We start from the raw sequence: 16093 nt of genomic DNA, 5'->3' as shown, positions 1-16093 counted from the left end.
CTGCGGCAGGAGTCTTCCTAGTGGGATTCGGCCCTCCAGGCGGGACACTGTGGTTCATGACCGAGTCCACCTGCCCTCTTGTCTGTGTGTCTGTCTGTGTGTTCATTCCCCATCTGTTCTCTGGGCAGATGTGCCCAGAGCCAGCTCTGAGCTCGGTGCTCCAGGTCTGGGACGCTTGTGAGTGACACAGGGCTGTGACCCTGGGTCTCATCCCGGCGACCTCAGTGGCACCAGGCCTGCAGCACACCTCTCCACGGCTCCCGTGCTCATCCTGGAATGTCAGTGCTCCCCTTAGCACGTACTGAGTCAGCGGAGGATTCCACCATCCCCAGCGGGGTGCTAGCCTTCAGCTTAACTCTCTGCTGTGCTCGGGGACGTGGCTGGCTGGTGAGGGCATGGTCTTGATAGTAAAGCGATTCTTGCCTCCTCCCCAGTGTGCAGGGAGAGGGGTGTCCTTCTCATCATGGGTGTGGCTGTGGGACTTGGACTTTGCACCAAGGAAATGCCATTGTGGGAGCCCCGCGTTCCTTGTGGGGGAAGCCGGAGAAGCCAGTGAGTGCTCAGTCCTTCCTCCCCTGTGGCAGGTGCTCCAGACTGGGGGCTCTGTCTGCCCAGCCCGCCCGAGATAGACACCTGTGGGTGAGCTACATCGCTGTGGCTTTCAGCCCCTGGCATCTGGGGATCGGGCATTTGGATGCTATGTTCAGGATTCTGAAACCACGTTTGTGAGAGGGCACTTGATAAGAAATCATCGGGCAAGGTTGGCTCAGCCACGTTGGAGGAGTGTGGCTTCTGAGCGGGAGGTGCTGTGCCCGCCCGTGCTCTGAACCGCTCAGCGGTCACGTGACGTCGCCATTCCTCAGGGCGCCCTTAACGTCGGCGGCAGTGAAGGCACGCGTCCTGGGATTGTCGTGAGGATGGTTCAGAATGTGGGAGGGAAGCACGTGGCGTGGGTGAGCGCTCTTGCAACTCCTTCCACCTGTGGGCTTACTTCTGGCCCCCGAGCCCCGTGTGGCACATGCTCCGCCTTCGGAGTTCACCCGGGGACGGTCCCATGAGGGTCCTGCTCGGGGGGGCAGCGGGAAAGGAGCCCTTTGCTCTCCTGGGCCCCACCCCTCAGAGGCAGCCAGTCCCTCCTACCTGCGGTGCGTGATGGGGTCGCTCCGTGGACCTCATGTGTTAAAGGGCTGTAGGGTCCAAGGAAGGCCGATCACTCCCGTATGCGTTAGTCTACTGGTCACTTCAGACACTTACTTGGGGCCTGCCACGTGTCAGCCACAGCTGGGTCGCAGGGGTCACGACATGACCCCGGCGGACAGTCCTGCCTCCACAGAGCTTCTGCTCCCGCTGGGCGGTGGAGAGCAGACGGAAGCAGGGGTAGCACCAGGCTGTGTGGCGGTGAGGGAGTATAGCGGAGGACCCGATGCAGAGCCGAGGCGCTGCTGAGAGGTGGGGGAGGGCTCGCGGACGAGGAGACCTGGGTGGGAACCTGAGGCGAGCCATCTGTGAGGACACCCTGGAGGAGAGCTTGCCAGCAGAGGGCAGCACGTGCAAAGGCCCTGGGGTGTGCTTGGCAGGGGGCAGAGCAGTAAGGGGCTGGTGTGGCTCGAGCTCTTGAGTGGGGCCGAGGTCAGTAGCTCCTGCCACAGAACTCTGGGGGCTTGGGGCCATTTGGGGACAGAGTGTTCTGAGTTGTCGTCAGAGTGTTCTGGGCCAAGACTGATGACATAAAGACGGACTTAGAGGATCACATTGGTGTGCGTGTGAAGATGGGTTATGAGGCCACGAGACTGGGAGCAGGCCGACTGGTCGGGGGGGCGCTGGACTAATCAGGGTGCTGGTAGCCCGGGCGGGGGCGGCAGCCGGGGGGGGGGGCGGCGGTGAGGCCCCGCCTGGGTCTGCTGCAGTGCACGCAGGCTTGCCATGGGGGACGGAGGACTGCAGGGCGAGGCGGGGCCCCAGGCCGGGGACGGTGCCCTGCTGCCACGTGCAGAGGAGTGGTCACACGTGGGTGGGGAGCTCCGTTGGCGGGAGGCTGTTTGTTTGGGGGGCACGATAATTTTGAGATCCCATGAGACCTGTGAGTGGGAACAAGTAGGCAGTTGTGCGTGTGACCCTGAGGGCTCGGGGTTTAGGACCAGGGCCTGGGGGTGACGGAGAGGAGCTGGCGGCTCTGTCCTCGGCACGCAGACTCGAGAGATGGGGAGGGGCAAGGATTCACAGCGGAGACTGGGAAGGAGCCGGAAGTCAAGGCAATGGGCGGAGGGAGCAAGGGGAGGCTCACCAGTGACACCAAACCCCGCTGTTCTGTGGGGTCCTGGCACGGGGGCGTGACGAGAGGGGTGGTGGGTATGGTATGTACCTTATAACATCAGACGTCAGATATTCTTGAACTTTCAGAGAAGACAGTTACCACTATTTCTATGAGAATAATGGAGCTCTTTGAAGCCCCTGGGGTTTCTGAAATGTCGGTGGTCTGCGTCCCTCTGTGGACCGAATTCTCTGGGACACTCATGCCCTGCCGTCGGGGGGACAGCCCGTCAGCAGTGGGGCCAGATGACCAATAATTTCAGGGACGCTGCTCTTGCATTGATTCATTAAAAAGAGGTTAGAAGTGATGTTTCTTCTCATTATTTAAATTGTTACGCCTTTTCAGAGCTGTTGGTAGGAGTGTGAGCTCTTAATTAGTTCCTAAGTTCTTAACTTCGTCAATCAATAGTTCCTGAAATTTAGAAAAACAAATGTGAGGGCCAGTGTAGTGAAACCGCTGGTCCAAACTCATTATGTGCCAGTTTCTGCTATTTTTAAGCTCAGATAAATGTACTGTAAAATTAAGTTAAATGGCTTCTCCTACGAGAATGGAAATATCTGCAACTTTTCTTGGTCGTTTTCCCTTTGTAAGGGGTGTAATGATTTTGTATGAAGCGTGTGTGTGTGTTTAAACTTCCTGGTACGAGGCCTCCCACCCCATGCAGCCCGAGGACTTCAGAAATGGGATGTTTGACTCCTTCATGAGGCTTGGAAGGCAGGCTCTTGTGGGGTCATGCTCAGAGACAGCGACCTCTGTCTCCCCGTAGCCCTGTTCCTCCCAGGTGAGCCTGGGATGAGCTGTCCACATGGGACTTCCGGGCTGGTCCGCCTGGGCTGCCTTCTCGCACGGTGCACGGTGAGCCGGGCCTGTGGAATCAGGTGTTGCTGTGGGCTGCTCACCAGGTGGGTCCACCCAGCAGGTCCACCAGGCAGCGGGGCTGAGGACCTCCACTCTGGCCCTCCAGACGTGGTGGGATGTGGGCTTGTCAGTGCGAACTGCAGAAGTCTGCAGCATTAGTCAGGGTTCTCCAGAGCAGGATTCGTCTGTGCGTCCATACATCACATCCGTCTGTCCCCTCTGTCTCTGTCTGAGATGAGATCTAGCATGAGAAGGTGACTCACACACTTTCAGAGGCCGAGAAGCCAACAGTCTGCATCTGCAGGCTGGAGGCCCAGGGGCGTCCGAGGACCAGGGAGCTGTGGGTCCGTCTCCCATCCCAGGGCAGTGGATGTGCTGAGGTGTCCCAGCTGCTTCAGTGAGGCAGGAAAAGGGGGGCAGGTCCCTTCTTCCTCCACCTTCCCTTGTGCTCAGGCCCTCAGGGGATGGGACAGGACCGCACACGGTGGGGGGCAGGAGCGGGGTCCAGTGCTCATCTCTCCTGGAAACACCTTGGACACACGCAGAAACAGTGTTCCATCTGGGCACCCTGTGGCTGGTCAAGCACACACCTGGACAGCCAGGCTTACAGCTGGACATGTAACATTCACCGCCATGCCAGCATGGAGCCCGTGGGGCTGGCGTTCCCACCCAGGGGGAACACACAGCTGGGCCATGTGAGCCTTCCGTGGCGGCTGTGATCACCCTGGAGAAAGTGTTTGAAGGTGTCGGGGAGGAAAGGTGGTATTTCTGATCACAGGGTCTTTCTGTAAGTCTGCTGATTACTTGTGTTTTCACATGTGGATGGTGCCCAGAGATGTGCCACTTGGATGGCTCTGAATGTGCAGAGGTGGCTGCCTGGGTCCCCTGCCCGCAATTCAAAGGGCAGTTCTTTTACTCCAGAGCTTGCACAATACATGGTTCTCTGCTTTGAAAGTTGCTCCTTGGTTTGAGGACTGAATGGCACCCAGGCTTCCCGAGCTGGTGGTCTGGGGAGCTCACCAGCTCCGGGTGCTTTCCACAGCACCAGAGGTGGGTGTGGGGTTTTGCTCGAGGTCGTGGCCTCTGGCAGGGTGTCAAGTGTCTCTGCTTTGACGGCAGACACAGTATTGATGAAGACAACCTGTGGAACTTGACCTTTCAATGGTTTCGTTCTATGGCACCTACACCTCCATGTGATTTCAGCCAGAGTTCTCTGCAGTGAAGCAACTTTGAGGTTTTCCCTTTCTCCCCTAAAATCACAGGCAGAACCTTGTTTGGTCTCCATGAGACATTTGCACCCCAGCATTGAGAACAGCTTTTTATTTTGACATTCAGATCCCGTGATCAGGTTCGGTGGTGTAACGGAGTCTGTGGATTCACATCACAGCCGTGATGCACAGCGCCTCTGTGCCAACTTCCTGCAGGGGCGCTTTGGGAAGAGCCCCCAGGACCGAGGGTGTGACGGAACTGGAGGGCTTCCCGTCCCAAAGAGGCAGACCCCCACCTATGCATTTCTGTCCCCTGCGCTACCCACCTGGGATGAGGGGACCGTTGACCTCACTCTGCATATATGTCCTGAGCTGTGTGTCTGTTGCCATGAAAGTGATGCTTTTGTGGTTTGAAAGGGACTTTCGGTGCAGTTTTGTTGTTTTAATGCAGTAGTAGCGACGAGGAGCTATTAATTCTGTCTGGGAGTTGATTTTTAATGTTTGTGTTGACATCCATCTCTCTGTTCCACAATAGGATGTGGAATCATCAACCCTTCAAATGATGTGTCTCTGGGAGTTTCTGTATAATTTTGCAGAGCAATTCACAGATAGCTCCTCAACCCAAGGGAAGAGCATCAACCGTGCAGGAGATCTGGGCAGTGAAGTCGTCCCCAGTCTGTGGAGATCATAGACTTCCTGCCCACAGGGCCGAGGACAGTCAGTTGGGGTCGCGGAGGAAATATCCAGGTTGGGCCCCGGCGGCGGGCACTGAGAGCCTTGTGCCAGCCTGTCCTGCGTCCTGAGCCGGTGGGTGAGGGCATCCGCAGCAGGGCTTCTGTTCACTCTGTGCTGAAACCTTTCCTGTCCGGCCAGAAATGCTTACATTTCATATAAAGGAAAAGCCTTTTTTAGAAATTTATTTATTTATTTATTTTTACAGAGCAATTTCAAGTTTATAGCAAATTGAGCAGAAGGCACAGATCTCTGGGGGCAAATGATCTATGCTCCCCCCACCTCCTCTCCCCCCACTACCAGCATCCCCTCTGGACGGTGCAGTTAGTACCACTGATGAACCTGCGTAGACAATTGTCATCCCCCAGAGTCCACAGTCTACATCGGGGTCACTGCTGGTGGTGCACGCTCTGTGGGTTTGCACAAATGTATGGTGACATGTGCTCACTGTGACAGGGTCACAGAGTAGTCTCACTGCCCTAAATCCTCTGTGCCCCGCCTGCTCGTCCCTCCTTCTCCATCCTCCACCCTCCCTCTCCATCCTCCACCCTCCCTCTCCATCCTCCACCCTCCCTCTCTGTCCTCCACCCTCCCTCTCCGTCCTCCACCCTCCCTTTCCATCCTCAACCACCCTCTCCATCCTCAACCACCCTCTCCAACCTCAACACTCCCTCTCCATCCCCAACCCCCATCTCCATCCTCCACCCTCCCTCTCCGTCCTCCACCCTCCCTCTCCATCCTCAATCCTCCCTCTCCATCCTCCACCCTCCCTCTCCATCCTCAACCCCACTCTCCATCCTCAACCACCCTCTCCAACCTCAACACTCCCTCTCCATCCCCAACCCCCATCTCCATCCTCCACCCTCCCTCTCCGTCCTCCACCCTCCCTCTCCATCCTCAATCCTCCCTCTCCATCCTCAGCCCTCCCTCTCCATCCTCAACCCTCCCTTTCCATCCTCAACCCTCCCTTTCCATCCTCAACCCTCCCTCTCCATCCTCAACCCTCCCTCTCCATCCTCAACTCTCCCTCTCCATTCTCAACCCTCCCACTCCATCCTCCACCCTCCCTGTCCATCCTCAACCTTTCCTCTCCATCCTCAACCCCCTCTTCATCCTCAACGTTCCTTCTGCATCCTTAATCCTCCCTCTTCATCCTCAGCCCTCCCTCTCCATCCTCAACCCTCCCTTTTCATCCTCAACGCTCCCTCTCCATCCCCAACCCCCCTCTCCATCCTCCACCCTCCCTCTCCATCCCCCACCCTCCCTCTCCATCTTCAACCCTCTCTCTCCATCCTCATTCCCTGGCAGCCACTCATCTTTTTACTGTGTCCATAGTTTTTCCTTTTCCAGAAGGTCACAGAGTTGGAATCACAGAGTAAGTAGCCTTCAGACTGGCTTCTTCCACTGGGTGATGTGCATTTAAGGTTCCTCCATGTCCTCTTGGTTGGATAGCTCATTTCTTTTTGTGTTGAATAATATTGTATTGTCTAGATGGACCATTTTATCCATTTACCTGCTGCAGGGCATCTTGCTTGCTTCCAGGTTTTGGCAGATATGATAAGCCTGCTGTAAACATCCACATGCAGGTTTTATGTGGACATAGGTTTTCAACTGCTTTGGGAAATAGCAAGGAACAAGATTTCTGAATTGTACATGAAGGGTGTGGTCAATTTTGTAGGAAACAATCAAATCATCTCCTACAGTGGCCGCACCATCCTGCCTCCTGTAAGCAGTGAGTGGGAGTCCCTGGGATGCCACATCCTCACCAGCACTTGGCGTGATCAGCGCTCTGGATGGTGGCCATTCCCATAGGTGCGTGGGGGTGTCTTGTTTCAGCTTTTGTGTAACTTCTTTGGTGAGATGTTTGGTGACATGTCTGTCAGGGTTTTGGCCCATCTTTTGATTGACTTGTGTGTTTTCTTGTTGGGTTTTAAGAGTTCTTTGCATATTTTGGATAGTAGTTCTTTATGAGATGTGTCTTTTGCACATATTTCCTCCTGGTCTGTGGCTTGTCGTCTTCTCTCGAGCATGTGTCTCACACAGGAGAAGTTTTTAATTTTCATGAAGTGCACTTACCAACTTCTTTCTTCCATGGCAGAGCCTTTGGTGTTGTGCCTAAAACGTCATCTCCACGACAGAGGGCATCTAGGGTTTTCTTCCCTGTTATCTGCTAGGGCATCTAGAATGTTGCCTTGCACATTTTATCTGTGATCTATTTCAAGTTATTTTTTGTGAGGGTGTAAGTTGTGTGTCAAGATTCAGTATTTTCTGTGTGGGTGTCAGTTGCTCCCGCACGGTTGTTGGAAGACCCCTGTCTCGGCCCCACTGTGCTGCTGCAGCCCCTTGGCCAGAGATGAGTTGACTGTATCAGTGGGGGTCCATCCTGGTCCCCTGATCTGCCCTCTGTGCCTTCAGTGACACCTGCTGTCTTGATTATTGTTGCTTGAATAGAAGCACTTGACCTAACTCCTTATTTTATAGACCTTTATGAACATTTATCAGAAAGTGACTCTGGATTGGACCAGAGTTTGCTTATGTTTTATTCTCACTCCTAGCCCAGTGTTTGCCTTTATCCAGGTTTCCTGGACACGTGTTTTGAATAACGAGGTAAAGACTGAGTTCAGATGGGTCTTGGGGCGCCTGGGTGACTCCATCGGTTGAACGTCTGCCTTCGGCTCAGGTCATGATCCCGGCGTCCTGGGACTGAGCCCCGGGTCCCGCTCCCTGCTTAGTGGGGAGTCTGCTCCTTCCTCTCCCTCTGCTCCTCCCCCTGCTTGTGCTCTATCAATAATTAAATTTTTTTTTTTAAAAAGACTGAGTTCAGATGTGTCTGAATTGTAATGAGAAAGCTATAAAAATGTCTAGAAGTACTTCAGTTCTGGATAGGTGTTTTGGTCATTCTGAGTGTCCTTACAGAGGTGTTAGAACTGCTTGCAGTTGCAAACATCATTGTGCAGACTGGCCAGACATTGGTTTATGGGAGTTAATTCTAATCTCATTTAAATCATACGTGTGCACCCCCACCCTCAGCTGCTTGGCCCGCCCCTCCTCGTGCCCCTCTGTGGTGGGTGTGCATGGCACTGCCCCTCCATCCCCTCCCCTGTGCTCTGTGGGCTTATACCGTGATGTTTGGGTAAATCCGTGGTCAGTACTTACGTCACACTCAGTTTGTAGGATCATGCCTCTTTATTTGGTGACATCTTTCATTTATTGTTAATTGCCTTAAAAAAATAAGTAGGCTTATTCTTTCTGTCTTCATCCCATTTTTATCTCTCTTCTGTGTGTTCAGCATGTATCCCTCCACGCGCTTTCCTTCCCCTGCGGGCCCATGTCCAGGTGCCACATCAGGACCCCCTCACCTCCCCCGGGAAGCCCTCCGGGTCCTTCTGGGGCAGCGGAGAGCCCTGGCAGTTCCCGTCCCAGGAGTGGGGTCCTGCTCTGTCTTGCTTGACTGATAGGATGCTGTCATCTGTTTCTCCCCCAGAATGTCCAAAACACTGTTCCTACATTTTCCAGCTTCTAGAATTTAGTATTTTGGTTGAGTTTGGGACTCTCCTTTTGCTCTGAATTTTCAGGATGATGCCCCTTAGGTTGGTCACCTTGTATGGATGGTGGCAACTGCTCAGTGGGCCTACTGAGTCTGGAATTGTGTCATTCAGATGTGTGGCTTTTGTCTGTTTTTGTGACCCTGTGTCCTGTCTGTCTCGTGGCTCTTTTCTTCTGGACCTTTTTGGGCCCCATGGTATGCTGCCCACGATGACCACATAATTCTTTGTTCTCTCCTTTTTTTTTTTTTTTTCTTTCTAACTCTTTATATATTTTTTCTCTACTTTCTGGGATACTTCCTTGAATTTATTTTTCAACTATTTTTTTAAATTTTATTTTCCTTTTTTTAATTTCCAAAAGCTGTGTTTCTTGTTCTATAAATTTGCCTTTTGTAAGCATAGCACTCTGTTCTTGGGACACAGGCAACATCTCTCCTCTTTCTGTGGTGTTTTTAAAATGTTCTTATGGGGTCACCTGGGTGGCTCAGTTGATTAAGGGTCTGCCGTTGTCAGCTCAGGTCATGATCTCAGGGTCCTGGGATCGAGTCCTGCATCGGGCTCTGTGCTCAGCAGAGAGTCTGCTTCTCCCTCTGTGCCCCACCCCCACTCGTGCTCTCTTTCTCTCAAATAAAAATAAAAACTTTAAAAAAATGTTCTCTTGTTCTGGTAGTGTTTCTGTTTCCTCTAATTTTGTCAGTGACTCTCAGAATGGGGGATCTCTTTAAACGTATGATAATCCTCAGCTGTGAGTCTTCATTAAGTACGAGACATTAAACATTTATGCAGAGTTTGTTTTTGTTGAGTAAATGGGGCTTATTGGCTGGTGGAATTTTCCACTGAGATCTCGGGGTAAACCAGTTTTAATTGGAAGGCCTACATCAATAGGAGGTATGTTCTCTTGGCCTGTTTTATTTTCCAGAGGAGACTATCCCAGCCTCCTGCTTGGGGAGGGTGAGGGCTGGGGCAGGTGACTGCCCCGCTGTTCTCCTTCCAGAATAAGGTGGAGCCGGGCTCGGACGCAGCTCTGTTCAGCGTGTAAGCTTTGTAACCAGCTTTCCTGTTTTCACCCCAGCCCCTTGTGCTCTGGTCCCCTCTGGTTCATGTCTCTGGGTGTGGGGAGGGGTCCCGTGCACGTCTGCCCCACACCGGCCCTGGACACACGTCGTGCTTCGGAGTCCCGAACCTCGAGAGTCCTCGTCGAGAGCTCTGTCTGGGGACAGCTGGATCCCCCATTTCTGGCTCTGCTAAGAAAGCCCTCTTTCTGCTCCTTACCTGTCAAATGGGGGTGGAAGTCTTTTTCACAGGCGCTCACACATTCCGTTCTGTCGTGTGAGTTTCTACCATAGCCACTCTGCCGACCTGTCATCGCGGCTGGCTGTGTGTGTCGAAGGGATGGGTGAGCTGTGTTTACTTGAGGCATAACCCGTGTGCAGGTGGCCTGCCGGGTACGTTTCCTCCCGGCCAAGGAGCCTTGTAGAAATGCAGATTCTGCGTGTCCGTGTGCCTGTGTCGTCAGAGGTGCAGAGAACTTTATTGAACGTTTGGAGCAGAAATCTTTTCCCCCAGCTTTGTCGAGGTGTAACTGACATACAAGAACCTGCACTAGTTAACTGAGCAGTGTGAGGGGTTTGGATGTGTGCACAGCCCCACAATCAAGGTCATGAACGCATCCAGCACCTCCCGGCGTGTCCCCGTCCGCTCTCCGCTGTGGTACGAGCCCTTAACGGGAGATCTACCCTCGGCACATTCCGGGTGCTCAGCGCGGGACTGTCGGCCGCGGGCGCTGCGTGTCCTCGGGGCTCTGGAGCTGCTTGGCCGGCGACCGGCCGGCTGTCCGGCACTCTGTGTTTTGACAGCCCCCTGCGTGGTGCTGATGCGGAGTGTGTTCCCCTTTGCTGAGTGAGAAGATTCTGGTCGGCTGGTGTGTGATGCAGAAAGCCTCCTTGGACCCCTGTGTCACCGATGTGCCACAGACGAGGGCACTGAGGGGTGCGTGGCTTGCCCCCGAGCACGGTCCTGACGCTGGAGTCTGGGGCTCCGGGGTCCCTGTGCTGTGCGTCGCGGAGCCTGTGTGTTAACAACAGCCTGCGCCGCGAGCCTGTGACCCGGCCTCTTCCATGGGTGGAACGTCATCCTCGTGGCCGCCCTGGACCTGATGTCGTGTGAGCCACAGCTGACAGGCCCGGTGTGTGTCCAGCGCTCGCCGCCCCAGGCCAGGTGCTACGGGGGCCCCCACAGACAGAACTTTCCAGAGCTGGCTGCACTGTGATCCTCACCCTGCACGCAGCTGAGCGCACGAGCGGCGTGCGGGACCCCGGGCGGCTGCCGGGCTGGGGGCAGCCTCTCAGACCTCCCGGGAGAGCGCGGCGGGGAGCAGCCTGTCAGACATGGGGAAATCCTCGGTCCTGGCCCCGTGAAACGGGAGGGCTGTCTGTCTCATTTCATGAGAGCCGCAGAACAAACCTGCAGCCCTTTGCTAAGAGTTAAATTACCCAGGAAGAGTTACTTGAGTAACTCCGTGTAAATCTGTGCTCTCACCACGCCGCAGAGTGCATCTGTCTCAGACTCGCACGCCCGTGCCGCACATTGCATTGCGTGGTGTGTTCCTGAGATGTCAAGGGCACAACATTACCTTGTTATATGAGCCACAGGGAGTCAGGCTGTGAGGACCTCCAGGCAAACGTGGCATGCTGAGTCCACGTCTGGCTTCTTGTGACACCAGCCAGCATGACCACACAGGAACGAGGGGCATCTGCCCAGAGAAACTGAGGAGGCCTGAGGACAATACAGCAACACTTAAAAAAAATTTATTTTTACATTTGAGTATACTTGACACAGGATATCACCTTCAGACCTTGTTTTCTTCATCTGAAAAATGTCAATGTCTTGACGTCTGCGCTATCCAATATGGCGGCCACAGTCACGCAAGCGCTTCAAGTGTGGACAGGGCACGTGGCCACCAGCATTCAGATTTTGATTGACATCGCTGGCTGATACTCACTGAGCCCGTGGGGCCCGGGAGCGCAGTGTTGGATGAGAGGGCTTTGCTCCAGCACTCCTGACCTGGCGCATCAGACACGGTACCAGCCTGCTGAGCGTGGCGCCCCAGAGAGGGCTGAGGATATGGGGTGGAGTGAAACCTTGAAGATGGTGTTTTAGGAATAGATTGTCAGCTGGAAGGCCCTGGGCACAGGACACGGAGGACGTAACGAGGAGCCGTGGTCCCTAAAGCGTGCGGTGTTGGTGTCATGCTCACGGTGACTCAGGCAGGTGCTCACGGAAGACTCTGGGTGTTGGTTGGATGTATTCCGTTTGACCCCAGCTGCCTGTGGCCTGCTCAGCACGATGCCCCCAGTTGTTCTCAGCAGTTGCTCGCTCTCCTGGAACAGGCAGGTTGGTGGCATTGAGCTTGAGGAGTAACTGTTGGGCGGCAGGGACCCTTCAGAGAGGAATGGATGCACGTGAGCCCCGCCTTCCTGCCCCCCAGCCCGAGCTGCAGGAGACAGAGGTGTGTGCACGCAACCTTTTCCTAAGATTGAGCGCCCATGTCTTACCTATGGCCGCAGCTGGGAGGAACCTGTCCAGATTAGGTACGGCTGCCATTTTTGAACACAAATTGTCTGCCCTCAGGCAAGTCGCAGGTGAATTCTACCATGACTGCTTGTGATTTCTCTGGATCCTTATATTCTCCTGCTTGAGGTCCCAGAAGAGCCACGCGGCTTGCTCACAGGGACCGTGGCAGCTGTGGGCGGGAGGGCTGCCTCGGTGGGGCCTTGTACTGAGCAAGTGGCCGTGGTGGCTGCCGGCAGGTGGTGCAGCGTCTGGGTGGGAGAGGGAGAGCGCGGGGGCTGGAGTGGAGGGATCACGGGGCTGGGCACAGAGGGCCGTTGAGGGTTAGGAATCACTTGTCACGTAAGCCGATGTGTGTTTGCCTAAATCTGTGGCTCTTCTTTCTTCCCTGACACAGCTCGGCCACGTGACACAGATGCCCCCGGAAGGGCCCCCTCCACCCTAGTGGGGTGTGATTGCCGTCGCACGTCCGGGCCTTGGGGGAGGTTTTCCTAGTTCTGCAGAAGGCGCCGGCGGAGCGCATGCCCCTGCCCCAGGTGGAAATCACCGAATCTGAGAGGAACGCCACGTGACCAGTCGGGACCCCCCAGCAGTTCTGTGCACTGTCTGGACTCCCGGGCCAGACAGGGTTCAGTCTAGAGCTGCCACATCTGACGGGGGCTAGCTGGGGAAGACAGTGCCTGTGCTGTGTAGGGCCAACCTATGCGCCGAGCCCCATGCCCGCCCCCCTTCCCTTCCTCCCGGCTGTGTCGACACGGCACGTGGCGTCTCCTTGCGCCCCCCGGTTCCCGTGCCCTGGCCTCTCCTCACGCCCCCCCCGTTCCCGTGCCCTGACCTTCTGCGGGGCCCTCACGCGCCCGCCCGGTTCCCGTGCCCTGGCCTTCTGCGGGGCCCTCGTCGTGTCACCTTGAGTTCAGCTCGTCCGGATGAAAACACCACCAGCACTGAGGTGGTGGCCGGATCGTGCGGTGTCTGATGGATCCAGACTCCGTTTCTGCTTCTGGAAGGGGCACTTGTGGAACGGAACCAGCTGCGTAGTTTGGAGCTAAGATGCACACTAAGGACGCCCCTGCACCTCCATCGTGAACGTTTCTGTGCTTTAACAGTCGCTAGTGGTTCCCTAGAAAAATTAACCAGAAGCAGCATGTTTGATTATGTCACTGGGGAGGAGACTGCGGGTCGAGACGCCTGTCGGGGGCTTTGTGGTGGACCGGCCAGCTTGCGCGTCTGGGGCTCACGGGTGCTGGGAGCACAGGGGGGCTGTGCACCTGCAGCCCTGGTCGAACTTCACGTGGAGACTCACGCTCGCATCCTCCGCGCAGATCATGCAGGACGCAGCGTGTGGCGTGTGGGACCATTACTTTCTTTTGAGGGAGACTATTTCTTAGGCCTGGTATTAACCTGTAAGGCTTTTTGGAAATTGCTGGAAAAGTCCATGAACAAGTGTGTTGGCCATGGAATGAGAAGGAATGAAGATTCACAGGGAGCCCAGGGTGTGTGTGTGTACATGTGTGCATGTGTGTGCATGTGTGCACACGTGTGTGTACATGTATGCACATGTGTATCCATGTGTACGTTTTCCTTATCTGACCTCGAAGGCGGGGGGCCGGTGAGGGAGAGAAGAGTGCCAGAGTAACGCCGGTTTCAGACCCGGCTGGTGAAGCACCGACACCCAGGGCAGGAGGCAGCGTTAGGCGTTGACGTTGACCTTGTGCTGGGTGGTCTGGTGCGCCATTGATCCCTGACTGTCCCGCACCTGCTCTTCTCATCCCGGCTAAACAGTCAGCTTCACAGGAGTGGGAGACGCCTTTTTGAACTTTTAATCCCACGTTCTGTATTTACTGGGTTCTTATTTGATTATTGCTTTATTTTCTGTCTCTTAGATTGGTTTAGAGTGGGAAGTTGGTAATACTGTCTTGTCTGCAACTGATGATACTTGGTGAGAATTATTCTTTCCCCAGTGTGGAGGGACGGCCGGGGAACGGAGGAGGGCCACAGAGGGAGGCTTCGTGACCACAGGTCCCACCTCTCCGAAGCGGCTGTGTAGGCGGTTGGACCGAAGGTGGTGGAGGGCAGGCCCTGGGCTTGGGGCTGCTGTGCACCCCTCCCACCCCCCAAGTCCTTGCTCCAGGATAAGTAATGCCTGCTTCCGGGCTGGGAGTTTTAGAGAAATGGTTGCAGCTGCCTCGGTGGAGAATTCAGGATGGAGGTTCAGCTTTTACTCTGGTTGAGTTTAGAATGCATCATCGTAAATCCCCACAGAGATCTCTTCCTTGCAGATACATTCGGTCTGTGCTTACAGTGCTGAATTTTCTGGGGAAAGCCATTTCCTTATTTTCACCTTCCCTTTACTTACCAAAGATATTTCCTTCATCATTTACTACCAAACTGTGACTGTAAATACAGACTTTTCTTCCCCATTCCTCTTTGTGACTCATCCTGGATGAAAGCATCTCTGCTTAGATCCTACAATGGAGGCTCAATACACCGCCCCAGTGGTCCTCCACTTTCAGGCTCTAATTGCATCTAATATTTTAAAAGCCATCACAAAAATTGGTGGGCCCATTTGCCTTATTGTAGGAGTCCCTTGAGTGCAGCTTTCAGGATACTCCCGGGACCCATTAGGGGCGTACATTAAATAGATCTGCATTACCATTCTGGAACAGCATTTACAACGAGCACACCTACCTGATTAACCTTTCTGATGAAAAATGTATGTCATCAAAATTTTTCTGTATTGTTTAATTTGTGAGATCGTTGTGGGCGTGAGGACCCTGGGCAACACCAACGACCTTATCAGGACAACGCTTGCTGCGGTTGGCGGGAACCTTTCCCTACCCGATCAATAACCGAACGTGTTTTATTTATGTTTTCAAACAGGTTTTGCCCGGCATCTTGCAGAAGCACTGCTGTATCTTACCAGACAGGAATACAGGTAAACACCTTGTTCTTCTGGCTTGAGAGGGTAGGCTTGATGCCAGTGGAAAATTTGAAGAAATATTACTGCAGAATTTAGGTATCTTGTTTTCTTAGCTGCTGTTTTAGTGCAAGGTTGTATATTGACCAAAACAAGCAAAAAACTGGATTGTTCAGGTTTGCGGTGAGATATAACCCGAGCTCAAAGATCTGTTTTTATTTGACAGAGTAAATAGATTTAGGTGATAGTTGTCTTAGACTTTTAAGGGAGACTGGTTGTCTTTTGAAGTTGAATATGTGAGTTTCAAAGTTGTTGGTGGTGTTGACTGCTCACTCACTGAGGAAGAACATCGTCACCGACTAGCACGCAATGTGTCGGCCGTGTGTCTGCCTGCAGCCGGGGTGAAAACACAGAAGGATGGGCGTCTCGCGGTGGGAGATCGTGTCGTGTGACTTCTCACAGATGCAGGTGGCTGGGGGTTTGCATTACTTTGAAGGAAGCATGATGGGGGTGGGGGTGAATCCTGAAAAGAAAGCTTTGGAACTTTGTTGTGTTAAAGTGCAGAAACAAACAAGCATGAAGATCACATGGAGCTTGTTGTCCTATGGGTCTTCGTCTTAGTTACTCTCCGCTGTGGGGTTTCTGATTTAGGGCATTTTCATCAAAGAAATAGCAGGTCCTGGGGAAAAGATATGGAATGTTCTGTGTTTTCTGCCAAGGGCTAGTTCTGAGAATTACTCCTTCCTGGGATCAGCTGTGTCCTATCAGATACGTCTGTCTACATCCCAGGATACTGGTGTTGGGTATGAAGCAGAGCTGTGCTGACATTTCCTTAGGTTTTCCAACTTTAATAAAATGAACCATAATGGACTGTGAGAGTCAGAAGCGTTTAACGTGTTGGGATTTACTCTGCTTTTAATATAAACAGCATATTAACTAGCTAGTATGGTTA

General features: G+C 53.9%; 1 protein-coding gene across 6 annotated transcripts in view; it reads left to right on the top strand.

Annotated features, from left to right (window-relative positions):
• Positions 1-16093, top strand: part of DLGAP2 (DLG associated protein 2) — an 844777-nt gene that overhangs the window by 176587 nt on the left and 652097 nt on the right. For all 6 annotated transcript variants that reach the window (XM_078069920.1, XM_078069913.1, XM_078069921.1 and 3 more), the window contains one exon: positions 15105-15159. In XM_078069920.1, the coding sequence (XP_077926046.1) occupies positions 15105-15159 (55 nt within the window). Of the gene's footprint in view, positions 1-15104; positions 15160-16093 lie in introns of those variants that run through there.

This window comes from Halichoerus grypus, chromosome 3 (genome assembly GCF_964656455.1).
Source record: "Halichoerus grypus chromosome 3, mHalGry1.hap1.1, whole genome shotgun sequence".
NCBI classification, from domain to species: Eukaryota; Metazoa; Chordata; class Mammalia; order Carnivora; family Phocidae; genus Halichoerus; species Halichoerus grypus.
Note: the sequence above shows the minus strand (reverse complement) of the source record. Positions and strands in the feature narration are given on the sequence as shown.